Source organism: Spea bombifrons, chromosome 3 (genome assembly GCF_027358695.1).
Source record: "Spea bombifrons isolate aSpeBom1 chromosome 3, aSpeBom1.2.pri, whole genome shotgun sequence".
Lineage (NCBI taxonomy): Eukaryota > Metazoa > Chordata > Amphibia > Anura > Pelobatidae > Spea > Spea bombifrons.
In genome coordinates, this window is record NC_071089.1 from 51,728,376 (window position 1) to 51,747,071 (window position 18,696).

General features: G+C 36.9%; 1 protein-coding gene across 2 annotated transcripts in view; it reads right to left on the bottom strand.

Annotated features, from left to right (window-relative positions):
- Nucleotides 1–817: 817 nt before the first annotated feature.
- Nucleotides 818–18,696, bottom strand: part of NID1 (nidogen 1) — a 34,558-nt gene continuing 16,679 nt past the window's right edge. The window contains exons 10-20 of one of the 2 annotated variants that reach the window (XM_053459137.1): nt 17,365–17,493; nt 15,721–15,864; nt 14,835–14,957; nt 8,740–8,958; nt 8,198–8,370; nt 7,444–7,570; nt 5,557–5,728; nt 5,053–5,210; nt 3,628–3,751; nt 2,453–2,565; nt 818–1,986 (exon numbers count right to left, since the gene is read on the bottom strand). In XM_053459137.1, coding sequence (XP_053315112.1) covers nt 1,865–1,986; nt 2,453–2,565; nt 3,628–3,751; nt 5,053–5,210; nt 5,557–5,728; nt 7,444–7,570; nt 8,198–8,370; nt 8,740–8,958; nt 14,835–14,957; nt 15,721–15,864; nt 17,365–17,493 — 1,604 coding nt within the window. In that variant the 3' untranslated portion in view covers nt 818–1,864. The remainder of the gene's footprint in view (nt 1,987–2,452; nt 2,566–3,627; nt 3,752–5,052; nt 5,211–5,556; nt 5,729–7,443; nt 7,571–8,197; nt 8,371–8,739; nt 8,959–14,834; nt 14,958–15,720; nt 15,865–17,364; nt 17,494–18,696) is intronic. The other variant, XM_053459138.1, reaches the window with a different exon arrangement.

Here is an 18,696-nt window from a genome sequence, read left to right on the forward strand (position 1 = left end):
AAGACAACAAACCTTTGCCCCAACAAAGAATGCAAATTAAAATACTTTGTGAGTACTTTCATATCCATTCTATAAAAAAAAAATCTCCCTTTGAAGCTACAAAACGCCTCCCCCATGATCCAATGTATTGCATCACTGATTGGCTGCTTGAAGCAAAGAGCCAGTGGCAGGAAAGTGCCCCCGCTGAATCAATGGGGGCACTTTCTATGCATGTGCACAAGGGGTTTCAGTAACCAGCACTGGAACTGATTGGCAGTTGGTATATTAAGTGGCATGATGTGTGCTCGGCGTGAGGTGAATGCATATGGGAGGTTACAGCAATGGGGACTACGCAAAAATTTAAAGGGACCACTCAGCTACCATGACATGCATTAACATCCATATGATGGCTGGAGTGTACCTTTAAGCCTCATATCAGCTCAGTAATCCATAAATTTAGTGAAAACCTCCTCAACTTCAAAGACAAACAATTCCCTATAAACCAGCATCCAAGTATGCCATCCCAGCCCCCTCAGCCAAGATGGGATGTAAGGCAGTAGATGGTGGAACTTAATGGTTAGACTAGATGGGCTGAATTCTTCTTATCTGCTATTACATAAACAGCATAACATTTTTCCAGGCCTCCAGAATATTTTGGCCACATCATTGAATCACTGAGTTTCACTAAGGAAGGTTTTGTCCTATACACCACGAAGTAAGACTCTAGTTGAGACTTGTATTTAGACATTCAAATACTGTTGCAGCAACAAATAATAATCTTATAATAAGCATATAAACTAAGAAATTGTATAGAAAATAAATTGGAAAAAAAAAACTCTTTAAGATATAAACTAAAATTTTATTGATCTCCCCACACAAGAAAATCATTCAACCCAAATGATGTGCATAGTTGTAACAGTCATAGTAAAATGAACCAAATATTTGTATAAAATTGAAATGGCAATGTATTGAAAACTATCGATGGCCGCACTGGACTCATACCCTCGCCACTGAAAGAAGAAACACACTACTTATACATCAAACTGTATAAAATGTAATATTTTTTTTTCCTTTTGTTTACAAACATATTAAATATTTTCCCATACTACATAACACAGTGCAACTGAGTATATGACAAATGATATCACCCATACCCAAAGCAGCGGCTCTACCTTGTCATAGAACAGATCACTGTTCCATTTCTACTGTCCACGTATTGTCATAAAGCCAGTAAGTGTTGAGTAAGGAGTAGGTACTTTTGTAGTTTTAAATCAAAAAGTAATGTGAGTTTCTTTTGTTTATGAGGTAATACATATCTTTATAGTTTTCCTTTTTGATGCTTTTCTTTTAATACATAAAAGAACCCCCTATATACACATTTTGCTTAAATCCCAAGCACTGGTAAGACAGAAAAAGTACAGTTCGGCAACAGTTACTTTTGGTAAATGTGTATGTTGATATGGATATTCTTATTGGGTAATATATTTCACACATATATATATTGCAGTTTAGATCATGTGTCTATAATGTATTAGGAATGGGACAAAATAAGTTTTATTAATTAAAAGGTTTGCATTAATTAATACTGCAAAATAAGTTTTACACCCTGATCTAACACTAGTTATTTTATTTATTTTAAAACAATTAGAATAATACCAATCCAATGAAAAACAACAAATGCTTAAATGCTGAATACATGGTTTAAAAAAATGTATAAAAAATATTGCTACAGTGATTGTTTTTTTTAATGTAAATTAAAAAAATATGCAAGTTAAAAAAAAAAAAAAAAAAAAAACTGGCCCAAATTTAATGTAAGATGGCACCGGGCTTAGCCCTCTTAATAAAGTTTATATAAGTCTGAAGGACTTGCAGTAGTGTCTGTCTCCTAATATCTTTCTATACAATCTACCCCAATAGTATTTTCAGGGCAGAGACAAGATCGGCCACCTGGAGTTGCCAGACAAAGGTGAGTGCACCCTCCGTTGTTTACAGCACAGTAATTTTGTCCTGCAAAAAAAATAATGAGGAAAAGTTGCTTTACACTGTAAAATTTCCAAAGAAAGACTATTTAATTATGAAATACATTTTATAAAATAAAATGTGAGCACGCGAAAGTAATTGTGTGTGTGTGTGTGTGAGCATGGATGTGTAAGTGAGTGAGATGGAGTGTGTGTTAGAATGAATGGGTACGTGTGTTTGTATGAGTAAGTGTGTGTAATTTGTGTGTGTTTACATATGTGTGCCACAGTGTATGTTGAAAGGGGGAACAAGGGGCAAAGAAGGCACAGACAAGCTGCTTGGGGGCAATGACAACACAGGCCAGCTGTGAAGCTGGGGGCCCGGGGGAAATTTCGCACTAGGGCCCTGTGGTTTCTAGTTACACCCCTGTAATGAGGAACATTAAATTGTTTTATTACTTAGTTTTTACTACTCCTAGTCTGATTGTGGCATGGTCAATTATTTACAGCATTACCTTGAGGACACTGGGAGTAGGCCGTTGTAATTCCATAGAGACGGGAACGTTTGTGAGGCTGGTAATCATCATTTTCTCTGGAAATAGTGCGATCAACAGCTACGACTGCATCTCTAAATTGATGAAGCAAAGTTATATAATGAATGGTGACATATTCGAATGTGGGCAGAAATATCTTTATTGTAGACATTTATGTCATGGGACAATTACTTCCCATAAGCGATCTTTTATTTACCAGCTTACACAATAGAAACCCAACTCACAGGCCTGGCATTGTTATTCCATCATGCGTATATTTCTATGCATATATTTCTTTATTGTATTACCTCGAGAACTTACATTTTATAGTTGGCAAATACCCTGCCCGTTCTGTTTTAGTGAACTCTGGCCCACACTAACCCTTATATTAAGCAATGTATGTTTTTGTTTTCTCCATGACACAATGTCTAACTTACGGTACTAAATAAAATCTAATTTGAAGTAACTCATGAGGGAAAGCACAGTAAAAAAAAAAAACATGTATTTAGCACATTATCCACAAGTTGTCACTGTTTCACCAGTTAATCCTTAAAGAGGGCCTGTTGCCAACTTGTGTCACTTTTTTATTACAATATATATTAGTTTGATAGTTATAATAAAAAATAGCCTTCCTGTGAAACTATGCTTGATGGATTTAGCTAAGCATCATCCCATTCCTTAGGTTCTATACCTAGAACTTATTTTCAGGTAACAGATCCACTTAAAGCTGAGCCATTTTTAACCAAGGGTAGCCTGTGAAATGTGATCTTTATTGCTTTCACAGATGTCCAAAACCCAGCAGGAGCTGCTCTCTGAATATGTATCTCTACAGGGATGTGCAAAGGCACCCTTGAATATAATTATAAAAATGTATGGGCTTGTAATGTATGACACAACTCACGCAAGAATTCTTGCGTAACTGCCTAGTCTTCTTCATGGAGCTGTCACACGCTATCTGGCATCATAGTGACTGTGATAGAGATAGGTATAACTATCAAAAACCATCCATGAGACTAAAAGAATGGGGCATACACCGTGTTATGGGTACGAAGTGGCCTTGGCGTACATTTTTAAAACATATTGCTATATTATCACCATAGCAACGTAAATTATAAACACGTAAAACGCGATAGATTATGCATTTTTTAATAACGTACCTTTTCCAATCTGTGTAATACAAATTCTTCCCATAACTTGTTACAGCAAAGGGATACTGGATGCCTTCAACAATCTTTCGTCGGACAGGCTGACTTGGGTTCATACATTCCATTCTCTTGGTTCCTGTTACCAACAGTTTTGTTTTTGTGTGGTTCATAAATGATGTTTTTGTTTGAAAAATGCATTTCTAACTAAGTGAGTGGGAAGCCATGTATGTCAAAGTACGTAATGAATTTAGATATGGTTTCAGAGTGCAGATAAGATAACTGAACCAAAAAATTAAGGGTTTTTTTTGTAAAGGCCCTGCAGGATTGCCTGTGAAAAACATAATACATTAACCCCTTAAGGACAATGATCAGTCCCTAAACCCATTAAAAACAATGCATTTTGAGCCCATACATGTACTGGCTTTGTCATTAAGGGGTTAAAGTGCATGAAAAATTAGCACTTTATGTGCAATTAGAGTTAGCACATTCAGTGTTGCAATTAGATGTCATTTACCAACCATCTGATGGGTGGCACAAGAATCATGCCAATGTACTATTACAGCAGTGGTGGAAAAAACACCAGTAATGCCAGACTAATAGAGGTACCACTGAATTTCCATAGGCATGGAGAATATAATGCTGACTCTAAAATCTATTATAGTATGATGTACATATATAATACACATAAAATAATCTGCCGCTGTAACGTTTTTGGAAACGTCTTGCAGATCATTTTTTGCTAGCAGGTAAAACAGGCTACACTGCAAGTTTCCAGGGTATATTCTTTTTTAAAAAGCCTGAAATAAAGTAACAAAAAATGTGTTGTGCATTGACATATAACTGTCCACTGTCGAATCAATATTTTTTTACATGTACGCTAAAAAACTATGCCACTTGCTACTACGTTGGTATTGTATTTGAAACTATTACCATCATATTTTTTCTAAATTAACCTACTAATTTTATGGCTCGAAATACATAATTCCAACTACTATTTTCATGAAGTTCAAAGATGCATCCAAGTGTGATAGATAGATAGATAGATAGATAGATAGATAGATAGATAGATAGATAGATAGATGATACAAATTTATTCTGCAGTGGGTATCAAGCTTGTCAGTCCACAAAGTGACCTCTATCAGAATATATAAAGGCTACAAAGACTACTTATATTATGAAAATATTCCTTCCAATTTTTGTAGGGTCTCAGTAAAGTTCTGGGTAGTCTGAAGGGGCCCTGGCAGATTTCCAAAGCAGGAAAGCATATCATTAGTGGTTAATGTCCAGGTATCAAATATCCAATATCAAAAAGTTTGCAATATAATTTTTTTCCACTCGTTTACCTTCTTATAGGTAAATATTTAGAGGGTAAAAAAAATTTTTAAATAAATTCCTTAATTTCAAAAACAGTCTTTCCACTAGCACTCTGGAATTTACCTGCATCAACCCAACAAAGCATGGAAGAATAAGGATCGATAGTGAGCCCGTTAGGAAGTCCAAGGTCATCCTTTACAAGAATTCTCCGGTTAGTTCCATCTAAATATGAAGTCTCAATCTTAGGGGCAACTCTGTTCCAGTCAGTCCAATACAGATTTCTGTAAGAGAAAAAAAAATAAAATAATCTGGCAAGTATTCCACAAGGTGCCTTTTCAGAAAGGTGGTAGCTGTTTCACTGCATAGTCAGTGGGTGAATAATAGCTGAGTTATTAAAATAATAACTCAAGCAAAATCACAATGCCGAATGTGTAAAGTAAAATAACCCAGGATAAAAATATTGCACATGGTTTCATAAAACCTTCATGACATTGTATATGAATTAATTCTTGTTCGCTAACGGGTTTAGCGCTCACGTTTATACTGTCCAATAAGTAAATATAAGTGATAATACAATTGAAAAACTTCAGGAACAGAAACGTAATATGTTTAGAAACACAAATATACCCCTTAGCAGCATCTGCAACTATTCCTCTTGGGTTTTCAAGTTCTGTATCGAATAATACTCGACGGTTACTTCCATCTAGCTTAGCCACTTCTATTCTGTTCAACACAGAGTCAGTCCAGAAAACATTACGGCCCAGATGGTCAACAGCTATTCCTTCAGGGCTTCCAAGATCTGTAATGAAACAATTACTGGCAACAAACTTCACATTTTCCTTGATAAGAGTTGTTTACTAGAACACTACAAAATCGAGAAATTACACTTAATGTCAAAAACAAACCATTTGTTAACAATATGGCTACCACAATGTATATGTTATACCTGCGTTACTTTTCATGCAAGCAGAATTTTCACATCTTCCCCCAACCCATTGGATTCATTTGAATTCATTAATTCTGTGATGATTTGAGCGCTCTTGTAAAAAGCACAAATATATCCAGTTGTAATACCTATTGTCTTTTTATAGTGTGCAATGTAAGAGTGGCTAATCATTTTCTCTGATGAAGAAACACATCAGGTAAAGAGACATCCTCAGAAATGTTGGGCTTCCTCTGATAACACTATATTATCATAAGATAACTAAAGTAAATTGCATGCTTTCAAGATGGTTTTAATTAACTGAGTTACCCTCCTCAATGACACAGAAGCAACAACACGCACCTATATGTATGTTTATTACAATGATACATTTCTAACAGAAGTATACACACCATTTTTTTAACCCCTTCGTTCCCCTATAGACGTACCGAGACGTCCAAAAAACGCCCACAAAGAAACCCCTATGGACGTCCCGGTACGTCCAGCCCTTCGTGCAGCGTCCCCACTGACAGCAGAAGCCAGTTGCAAAGGCGCGATCGGGCATTTCCTTCCGGGTTGTGTCACTGCTGACGTAACCCTGCGGGGATATCCTGCCCTCCGATGAGGCACAGAGACGCTACGATCTCTATGCAGGTCTGTGAGGACCTGCATAGAGATCACAGTGTGATCGGTGCAGGGGGATCGTGGGGAGGGGAGTGAGAAACCATCTCTCTCACTCCCCCTCCCGTCCTGTAAGTGAAAAGCTGAAAAAAAAAAAGTTAATTCATTTAAAAAATAATATTAAATAAATCATTAAAATAATAATATAAATAATAAAAAAAAAATATAATGTGAGTTGTGATGTCACTGTGACATCACTGGCATGTTCAGGAGGTCCCTAGGAGGACCTCCTACCATTACTGTGTAAAAAAAAAAATATAAAAAATACAAAAAAATGTAAAAAAAATTAAATAATTTTTTTTTAAACAAATATATAAAAAAAGATAATAAAAAAATTCTTTAAAAAACCTTACATCCCATTGCCCTAGCATAACATCTAGCCAGTATAACCCTCCTGCCCCCGTTCACAACCCCCAAACCCGTTAAGCCATAGGCATAAAAATTACACAAAGTTGTACACCTTATAGTATGCTCCCTGGTGCTGGGAAAGTCTGGAAAATCTATATAAATTAGGTATTTCTGAAATCAGGACACCTGAATTAATAAACTTGGAGGGGATTTTCCATCACTTTACCTAATTTTGTGAGGATTCAGAGGGAAAATGTAAAAAAAAATTAGTTTATTTTTCTAATCTTCGCTAGTTTTTACTAAATTTCTCATTCTAAATTTTCAGCTAATCAATCAACTATGGTATCAAACGAAAGCTCTATCTCTCCTTGAAAAAACAATATATAGTTTACATGCGTACACTATTCACAGGAACAGAGAATAATCGCTAAACCGACATACCCCAAAAATGGCAAAATTGCTCTGGGCTTTGAGGTACCAAAAACCCCTGGGATTGAAGGGGTTAAACACATCTTTTGTACAGGATTTATGTATTGTCTACATCTACAAATATTATTAAGTACCTGTTTTGACAATGGCTGTTGGTTCACCACCGCTTAGGCTAGCTCTGCTAATGGAAGGTCCACTAATGTCTGTCCAGTACACCATCTTGTCAACACAATCATACGCAACTCCAATGATGACTTTATCCTGTAAAAGACATAGTTACATACACTTCATGTCATTTTGTGAACCAAAGTACAAAATATAGGATGGGTAAAATAAAAAGATTGGTTTTGATTTACTTATAGTATTGTTGACCTCAAATTAAAAAAGTCATACCGTATCATCATATAATTGAAATACTACATTAGATTACAATGTAATCAATTTCACAGCATGGTGGCCCATATGTGAGCCCTATTGCTGGAAAAAGTCTATGGGGCAACACTATCCCATAAAAACAAGGACAGCTGGGATGTCTGCATCACATGCCACTAACCTATTTTGGTCACATGGGTCCTCATAGGCATACTACAAGGTTACTGCTGGCCTTATCACTGGGCAGTGAAGATTTGCCCTCATTGTAGTAAAGCAGTATAGGAGGTATATATTAAATTCCAAAAACATGATGGGAAATATTAACATGTACAGTATACATTATCTGAACTAACAATGATTCTGCACAGGAATGATTGTGAAAATGATGCTATTAATATCAAACATACTTCTTTCTTAAACACATTTTTAATGCATGCATTTTTACTCCATATCGGTTGTTAAGCTTCAATTTCAATGATGAACCATCATCATTGTTTATAGCTAAAAAATACCCACTGGGATATGAAGTAAAGCTTTGGCATCTGTTTTCTTCATGTTGTTTCCCTCTAGCAGAACATGTTCAATCTTCCCACTTTGGGCAAAGAGCAAATGTGTTCCTGATGGCAAAGGAACAACATCTGGTCTAGGAGTTGGCCCAACTGGAGGAGGAGGCGTAACTGAGTCAAGACCTGTGGGGACACAATGAATGTAATGTTCAGCTAAGCTGCTGAGCACAGATTGAAATCTCATCATGTACAGTATAGAGAGAACAGTTTCTATTCTTCAACAGCCCTACAAAATACATTAAGGAAGCAATTACTCATACTTCCTGTAACAAAAACAGGTGAAAGAACTTTCTGGATGTTTAGTGGTATTGCCTGTACAAGTCACCACTGTGCATAAATTATATAGGTGCCCCAACTGAAAAGTATAAAGAAATGACCCGTAGAGCTGGGATTTCCTTGAATAAATGTGATTCCTCCTTAGGAAAAAGCCATTTCTACAAACTACTAGTTAAGTAACCCCAAAGATAAGACCTCTGTAATTTGTCAGCTTACATGGTGGGATAACTCCAGGGCCTGTTCTGGTTCCATTTAGCTCATTGCCATCTCTATCCACACACCAGCAATATCCACTGCTAACATGACACTGTCTTGGGCTGAAATTGCCATTTTCATCACATTGTGGAACAAACAGTCCCACTGGCCGAGGACCCCTTGGAGAGACCGAGCCTAGGACACTTTCTTGATGGAGCTGGCATTTAGTCTTCTCTGACCCTGTAAATAACCATAAATAGAAACAGTTGTTGATAACTATATTAGGAATGATAAAACTTTCTAACCCATGACACACAAAATATTGTGATATTCTGAGTTGAAATGTGGTTAACCAAAATGCCCACTTTTTGGGATTAATTTTCCTTGAGTATACCAACAAAGCAAATCTTCTAATATGTTGGTTAAGTGATGCCCACAATAAATTACGTACCACTTTTGTTTTTCCATGTATTTCTGGGTAAGGTAAGGACAGAGAAATAACTGTTGTGCTAGGTTTTCCCATTTTTGCCATTGAACAAGAATAATCAATCATGGAAACCCTTAGCTTTCCAGTATAAATATGGTATTTGTCATATACAATTCTACTTGAGTTGAATGTAACTATGGAATGCCCTGTTTCTTGAAACACACTAATTACAACATAAAGTAAAGCAAAATGTTAAGGGACATATGGTTTTTGAAAGGAACGATGCTAACAGAGAAATATACAACCCCTTCTTGTTTGAATAGGGGGCTGGAGGACTTTCCATGACATTGTTCACTAATCGTGATGTTATAAACAATTGTGTTTATGCAACAGCAGAGAGGAATCCTGATGCATGTGGCTTAGAAAATAACAACCACAATTTCCAACATCTTGCCACCAGATCTGGGAATAGGCATTCCTGATGCCAACATACTGCTGTGGCTTGTTCATAATATGTCATAATTTAAACCAGGCAACCATTGGATATGGGGAGGTTTACAAATGTGTAGATTTACATTAAGGGCACACTTGTAGTACCATACACACATGGCAGGTTCTTCTCCACTGCTCCTCTCTAAAATATCCGGTGTCTCTGGTCTTGGTTTTGTCCCTAACATCTGCCCATGGTTACCAATTCATGACTCACAGAATGGGCTCAACTGGTCTGAAACCATTAAACTAATGTCCATTATGTGGTTTCGGGTACCCAGACACAAGGAAGAATTGCCAGCAGACAACTCATTGACTTCACTATTATGCATTATACAGGGTCATTTATTGCTGCGGAATCCTGCCGGTGTTGGCCCTTCATAAGCATAAAAGTATTTTAGGAAGCAGACTGTATAAAAATACAAAACAAAAAATAAAAAAAGCCAAATAACACAAACAAGTTTCACTTTTGATGGTACTATTCATTTAACTGGGCTCTACCCAGTCCTATAAGAAAAGCATTTTTTAATTCAATAATACAAATCATTCTCGTGAAACCAATTGTAACTTAATGTTTAGAAAATACACCCACTAGTGTGAGTAAAAACACTAAACCTCAAACATCTGTTTTCTTCTTAAAAAGAGAAAAACTACAAATGTGGGATAGTTTTGTTACAATCTGTTTTGCTATGTTCTATTCATGTTTTTTCATCATATACACTACAGTATATGGCAGCATAAATATTACTACAGCTCCAATCAAAAGTCAAATCTACTCCTAATACTCTAAGCTTTAAGTTATACATTTATATTTTGTGGCCCACCTTAAAAATATTTTATATGTTTTAATTTGAGGAGAAAAAGCAAAGAGAGTTTGACGGTGCAGGGCAATGACTTACTTAAGTAATCAAGTCAATTCACAACAATGTCAAGGAATAATGCCGTCAGTGACAGCAGAATTCTATTGCACTTTGTTTAAAACGTCTTTTTCTCTGTGTCATTTTCAGGCTGGGGTGTCCTAGCTTCCGGGGGCTAATCACTAAACTGTGAATTTGCACAAAGGCTCGAATTTTCAAATACTCAATATTAATATTATTATGTATTATGAAGACAAATACTTTATATGGTGAGAAATCAGGAAATCCCCATATATTATACATCTATCATACAAGGCCGGACCAGACCAGCATGGCTTGGCATATTGAATTCAGGGAATTGAAATATTTAACTCTCCTGCAACCTCCCCGTTAACGAATAGGGACATCAGTCATTGTCATATTCTGTCTAGGGCTAGAGTTTCAGGTCTGGAAAGCCGAAGCCCCTGGCGATTGGGCTCTGTGGTGCACCACTGCTCCACGAGTCTGTTTCAGAGACCTCATTTATCCCATCTAAACAACCCATTACACCAAGAAGGTCTGTGCCTAGTGTGGAGACCCTGGTCCCGGGAGGTTGTTGGGTACTGTCCTGGGACAGGCCATGAGCAGCTCCTCACATAAATATAGCATAAACATAGATATAGCACTGCCATCATTTGTGTTTTGAACTAAACTTTGCAGTACTTGATTCTTCTGTCCAGCTCAGTATTTGTTTATCCAGAAACAAAAAAAGGAAAATAAGCTTTGCTTTAGACTTGACTGTACAGTCTGAGTTGAGATTCTGTCCAGGAAATAATAGTATGGCCACGGCTTCTTAAAATCCTAAGCTATCTGAAATATATTTCCAATATTCTAACCAACACCATCTGGCAACCCTCCTTCAACCCTCCTTTATCTCCTCCAAGGCAGGAAGTTCCTCGCTAGTTGTCTTGTAAAACAGAGAGCGAGCTCCATGTGCCTCCAGCCAGTTTACAGATACTTATGTAAACATTCAAATTATCAGTTTCCAACAACTGCTGTGATGTTCACAAAATCCAACTTTTTAATGCCTATAGCCACATAGAATTCGGAAGCACACTAATAGTGTAAATCAATGGACCGTGAGTGCTTTAATGCAACGGGAAGCATAGCTTTAGGGTAGAAATGATTACATTAATGGTGTAATACAACGGACATCATATGCTTTTAATGCAATGGGGTAGGTGGGAGCAGAACAAAAAATCTTTTGAGGGCAACATCTGGCCCACAGGCAACCGGTTGTGCAACAATGATTTATGCTGGTTACTGTATAGAAGAAAGCGCTATAATTAGACATGTTGACTACTATAATAAGTCCCAATCCATGATTTGTCCTTAAATCCCCTGTTTTAAACATTTCTAAATAAGCCCTTAAGCAGATAAGCTGTATAAACTTTATATTATGTATATGCTTATCTTTTAAGAGTTCAGGTATCAATAACATTTTTAATGACCATGACAACTGGCTGTTGCTTACAGGAGGTAAAGAAGCACCAGTTGTTCCTGCCTATGCATGCCTGGGATGTAGCGGCTCCATCATCATTCATTCACTCCAACTGCTTTCTCAATCATTAATAACTGAGCGTCTAAGCATTGATTTTTTGAGGGACTTACTTCTTACTTGCTTTTTTTCCTATATTTAAAATATGGGATTTGTATTGTCCAATTACTTTAATGGAATTTTTATTTTTTACTATTAAAGCATTCTTTTTGTTAGATGTATCCATTTAGCCTTTCAGGATATTAATCTGCAAGTGTGCTTTCACAAGCAGCAATGAAGCAGAAATACCCTACAATGTAAACTGATTCAGAATCTTGAACAGTACAGCTGGCCGGAACTCAAATATTCAGAGGGTAAAGGTTTCTGGCAATAAATCGGGTAATACATTATAACTCATGCATAATGATTTCCTCTGTATAGAGAAAAAAAAATCATGTTTCCGCAACACCAAAGAAAATGTCTATGCAGAGCGGCATATTTTCGTTTTTTTGATGTTATTGGCATGAGAGTAAATATATTTTACTATTGAATAAAGAAAATGGTATACTTTGACGACAATATGCTGTAAATATGCCTAAAACGGTTTGTAATGTATATGTGTGCCCTTCTCTAACACCAATTTATTGAGTACCAAAGTGGAGTGGACTGGTCCAGAGAGTATTCATGGCCATTTTTGCCTCTGTAGGAATCACTGAGAAAGTGTTTCACTTAGAAGCCCTCCTTGTTTAGTTTACCAGTAGCTGTGGTCTACCTACTCACATGTGTGCACATCCAGGCACTGCGTAGGTCCACCCTGTACTTGGAGGAGCAAAACATATTTTTTGACACAACTTTATCCTAGTCCACAAGTCCACAAGGGTAAAACACGCATGTTGTCGCTTTCAACCACAACAAAAGCCTTAAGAGGTGAAAGTTGATTTTATTTACATATATATGTATAATAGTTATTATATTAAATTTGAAAGGGAATTTATTCAAGAAACATCATCAGAATGAATTCTAGGTCACCAAAAAATAATGTTATGGTGACAAAAATTACAAAGCTGGGCCAAGCACAATGCTTCTTCCAAGAAAAAGTAAAAGCTGGCCTAGATGGATATACTGTATGATGGTGATGTGAAGTTATGATAACAAGAGGCTCTTTGTGTAACAAGTACAGGGACTGAAAACCAATTAGCAGAATACTGGTACAAAATCAGTTACTGTTACAACCAGGTCTAAAAATGAAGGAGACTCTGGAGAGCACGGCCATGTGGTTGTCTCCTATATTTATTAACAAGCAAGGATATGGAGGATGGACCACTGGATACATAGTTCACCTATGGAGCTAGGAAACCTAGTGCCAGCCCTGCTGAAAATGAGCAAGTAAGATGCCATGTTCTGCATTACTTAAATCTCAGCTCATTTTAATGACCCTGCACAATTAACAAATACAGATAATCTATGTTCCTGTGTTGTGAATCAGTCCGGAGGAAGTAATCCTTAAATTATGACTCTAGAAGATACACTACCGAGCACCAAAAATAGTCGGTATTATCTATGTGATATGTAATTCCAATGATCATATGACATTTGGGAAGTGAAACTGGGAACGATAAGGCCTGTATATCATGAAAGGACACATTATGATTTTCCTGTTATTCCAGTAGCTATTTTACTACTTCTGCATTGGTTTATTATACATTGCATTTCTATTACTCTGGGAAAAGGAAACCCTTCCCAGATATAATGACTCAAAAACATTTGCCCCATTCACAATCTATGCCACAAGCACATTATTATTATTATTTATTGTTTTATATAGCGCATCAAATTCTATAGAGCTGTACAATGGGTAGACAGGACATAACAAGCAGTTGGTAACATAACAATTTGACTTAAAGAGACAACACAATTGTCATGTGGCCCAGGAGCAGGCACTGATAGGGTGTTGCCACAGAAACTAAAACAGCTTCATAAAGGGACACTCCAGTGATCAAATACACTTTAATGCAATAAAGTTTTGTGTGGTCCATCTTGCAATATGCATTTGCCCCTTCATTTTTGTTTTGGAAGAATGCATATTAAAGTACTTACACGGTACTTTCATATGCATTCTTTTATAGTGGACACTAAACCGTCCCTTTAAAGGTTTATGTATTATTTTACATGTTTAACCCTTCAGTGTTTAGATGTTTCGATGTCGCAAATTCTGATCGTTGAATGCTCTGGAGGGATCAGACATTTTTTTCCTGCATGCTGACCAGCTAATATAACCTGGGCCAGCCCGGGGGTCTCTTTAAAGCCAGAGGCAACAAATTATGTATGTGCGAAAACTGGCTGGACATATTAGTGAGTGCCATTAACGTGTTAACAAACTGAAACAGCACCTTCATAATGCTTATGTGTCATTTAAATATATTGTATATGTGGGTATCAAGACTAAGTAGATCCACAATCTCATATTCCTTTCCTAACTTTCTTTACATATGAAAATTTATATTTTTCACTTTGTATCTGTGTTTTTTTTTCGCATTAAAATCTTTGTTTGTTCTAAAGATTCCAATGCATAAAACCAAAGTTACATAAAAACTCCTTGAGTCTTTTCCCAGTATTAGTACACCCCCTCTTTATATCGTAGTAGTAGTAGTAGTAGTGCATACGTGCACACCATGAGCCATATTTAATTTGTTACAGATGGATTGTACATTCCACAGTACATTGGAAAGGGGGGGGATGGGTAAATGACTGAGTAACCATTGTAAACAAACGAAATTACACAAATATTTATTCTCTATGACAAATGAGGATTATATTCACAGCATACCTCCAGGAAAGCACTCTTCTCCACTTCCATGGTACCCCGGTTTACAAACACATGCAAAAGATCCTGGAGTATTATGGCACACAGCATCTGAATGGCAGTGGCTGGTCTGGCATTCATCAATATCTGCAACATAAATAAAGTGTTTTTGAAATTATAAAATGTTTCCTGTTAACATTAGTATTCTGATTCTGGTTTAATATGAATATGAAATGTAAGGAGCTTGATGACTTGGCATCTTTAAACTCCAAAGCCTCGACAATTATTATCCCTCAGTGAACAAGCGGCATGCTTACAAACTTTCAAGGCCCTCATGCTGGGAAACTCAAGTGGGTATGAAGTCCTGCCCCATTTTTGCTTCCAAAAGCTGCCTTTTGAGGCCCAGCTAACCTGGGCTAAACTGATCCCTGATCCTCCATCATACATCGTTGAAAGGACGATGAAAGGACGACGTTGAAGTAATGCCTCACTGACGCCCTTCTTTCCCCATAAACAAATCTGGTTTACTGTCATGGCCGTGCAGGGTTACAAAAAGTTGGGTGCATGTGTGGACGCATTGAAGGCACTCCAAATTCTTTCCCTCCTGGCAGACTAAACCCAACTGGCATACAATTCAGCACAATGGCTTTAAACTAAAAGCGGCAATGTGAACTTAACATATGGAAAAGCATATTAAAAAGTTAACATTAATGTTTCTTTAATGAGGTAACTGTTATTATGCTGTAGCAATGTACCAGCAACTAATTCTTTATGAAATAAACCTCAGGAAACTCGTTTTCATAACCCTGTTTGCAAAAAAAGGTATTTTTCTTAGGATTTTATCTTCTTACAAAGTCATTTTGATACAAATGTCATAGAGATGAACTAAAGAGAAGATTCCAGCACATACCTTCACAAGACCGTCCATCTCCAGAAAATCCTGACAAGCAGGCACAGATGTATGAGGAGCCACCTGTATATATGCAGCGCGCACGCTCTGGTATATCACAGTTGTGTGTTCCAGTTAAGCAGTGGTTTGTAGGAAGGTCCACAGCTGGTAAAGTAAATACGACACAGTTAACAGTTCATTTTTACACTTTATATCTGCTTATCCTATAACAAAGTGTGGCTTATGTACTAAATCAACCAGTTGAGAGATGCTAGTCATTTGGGACCAGTAAGATGTAGGCGACACATCTCTCTTATATTAAATATAATTCTTCATTTCTTCCTTAAATCCCCAACAACCGACTGTATTTTTATTCCGAGGATTTGCGTCAGTTAATGGCTTATTCCACTATACTGGCGGATGTGTTTGAGTAACAGAAATATGTTACACTGAGGCTGGGTAGTGATGGGCATATTTGCTTTCAGTATCAGAAATTATGTTTTTGTGTGTGACTTAGCAGCAGATCTACAAACATAACAAAGACTCAAGATACTATTTACAACACTATGTTTTTCCTTTAATAAGTATTCTATGCAAGCCTTACTGGTCAACATGTGTTGGATAGAACGTTATTGGGCACACTGATTATGAACGGCCAGGACTGAAAGTGAAATACATTTTGGTTTACCCCTCTGACCCACAAAATAACATTTCCTAAGTTGATCCAATTAACTTCATGTTGATGTCAGCCACATTAGTAGGCATTGAGGGGTGCTTAAATTGGCATCAGCCGTGATGCTCTGAGCTACAGCAATACTTTAAAAAGGAAAAATCCTTCTATGTTTACAATTAAACTTTACAATGAATATGATGATTATCAAACTAGAACGTGGAAGCTTTTTGGTATAGAGTATACCAGAAAATGTAATCATGTTTCAAGCTAAGATGACTAGTGTAAGTGATCCAACTCTGGAATGGAATGGGTTGGGATTTCAGTATCACATTATTATCAAACCCGTACATTGTATGTTAGCAATGTTTTGTGTATCAGCACTGAAAACTCATTTTGTTGAATACCACCACCCTTTAATCATGACAATGTCATTAATATGTATTCTGTGCTGTATATAATTGTTTAGACATGAGTTTAAATATAATCACATCATAACGTTGTAAGTAACATCCCAGGGGTTTAAAATCTCTGACTTGCCAACAATAAATATTTCAATTATAATGCAAGGTCTTTTGGGATTTACACACATGCTTTTTACATTACGACATAAACAGTGTTGTGTTGCAATCATTTAATCTACAGTACTCACTGTTAACACAATAGTGCATCTTAGAACATACTGAACATACTGACATTTTACCAAAGCCTTTACAAAACCAAGACATGAACACATGGCAAACGTTTAAAAAAAAGGTATTTTTTGCAAAATAACCTTTGGATAATACAAACAATTAGATATGGAAGACAGGAAGAACAAAGGGCAGCCAATGGAAATGAAAAGATCAAAAGAACAACAAAGGAAAAAATAGAAGTGGTAAATAAAATAGTTAGGATGTTAAACAAGAAGGCAAAAGGTATACCAGTAACAGAAGTTTGCACTAGGCCCCAAAATTTCTGATGAATGACCACTATAGAAAGCAGAGTATACGTACCTGCACATGTCTTGCCGTCTGCTAAAAACTGGTATCCATCAATGCATTCGCATCGAAATGTCCCAGGGTGATTGTTACACAATGAGTTGCTTCCACAAATGTTTGGTTGTTCCTGGCATTCATCAACATCTAGGATCAATAAATAGAGGAGAGTCTATACTCCAGGTTTTTTTTTTAGCAATTTTGCTATAAAACTGCACTACTGATGCATATTTACAAGAGCTCTGCTTTCATAGGTTCTGAGGTGGATGGAAACCAATGTTCTACCCCTATTGCCCCCGTGTTCCCCTTGGGCTTCCAGTGATGTTGGGTGGTACGTTAAACCTCATGCCATTACCATACTACTGCTACATACTACTACCACTACACAGGGAACATGCATTATATTTAAGAAAAAATAAATGAAAGTATTCATAAATAAGATATGTAATATTTATAGCCACGGATTTGTTTTAAAGACAAGTTATCACAGTTATAAAAAAAAATCTAAGCAGGGATCAGACAGTTGGTTCGGCATACTGCCACCATGCAGGAACCTTTATTTTAGGTGACTATGGACACTAGCAAGTTACATTAAGCTGTCTCTACTGAAACTAAGTGTAGGCAGGAAGCATTCCTTCTGCACATGCTCAGCGGCACGTCCATTTGTAAGTGACTGCAGCAGCATGTCTATGGCAGCAAAACTCAGTGTTCAGGAAGCACACTGTGATTTACTGCTGCTACTCCCGTTAAGTAGACCAGGAGTGCTAATGAGCATGTGCAGGAAGTGTACATACAAATGATTCCTGTTTTCAATAGAGGCAGCTGGGGGAGGAGTTAAATCAGGGAGATGTCTGATAACTAAAGAATGCCTGCACCAATTTGCATGCAGCAAAAGGCAAGTGACTCCCGTACACATTTAACACAAAAACAGAGCTTTAACCAGTACACAAGGAAAGTGTAAAAATCACAGTTACAAAAACAGGTAAACCGACTTTTGCAACAGTACAAAAAGCAACATAAAGTGCCAAGTAAATGTAACCTTTTTTCATCGAGTGACTCTAATTAGACAGTGTCAAACACATTGCTCTCTGATTTATTCAATTACGCATGAATTGTGAGAGCTGCCAAAAATGTTTGCTACGGCTTAAGTTCCTTCCGTGATAAGGGAAATTAAGTATACATTGTGCAGGGGGCACCAGAGGCCTTATTGCAAGATAAAGTTAATGCGTAAACCCAACATATCACGTGGTTAAGTGGCATTATAAATTGCTTTAACTGTCCCCATAACTCCCAGTTAAGTGAATAAACCTTTTACCGCTTTTTAAAAAAATCTCACATATTTTCTTCTAG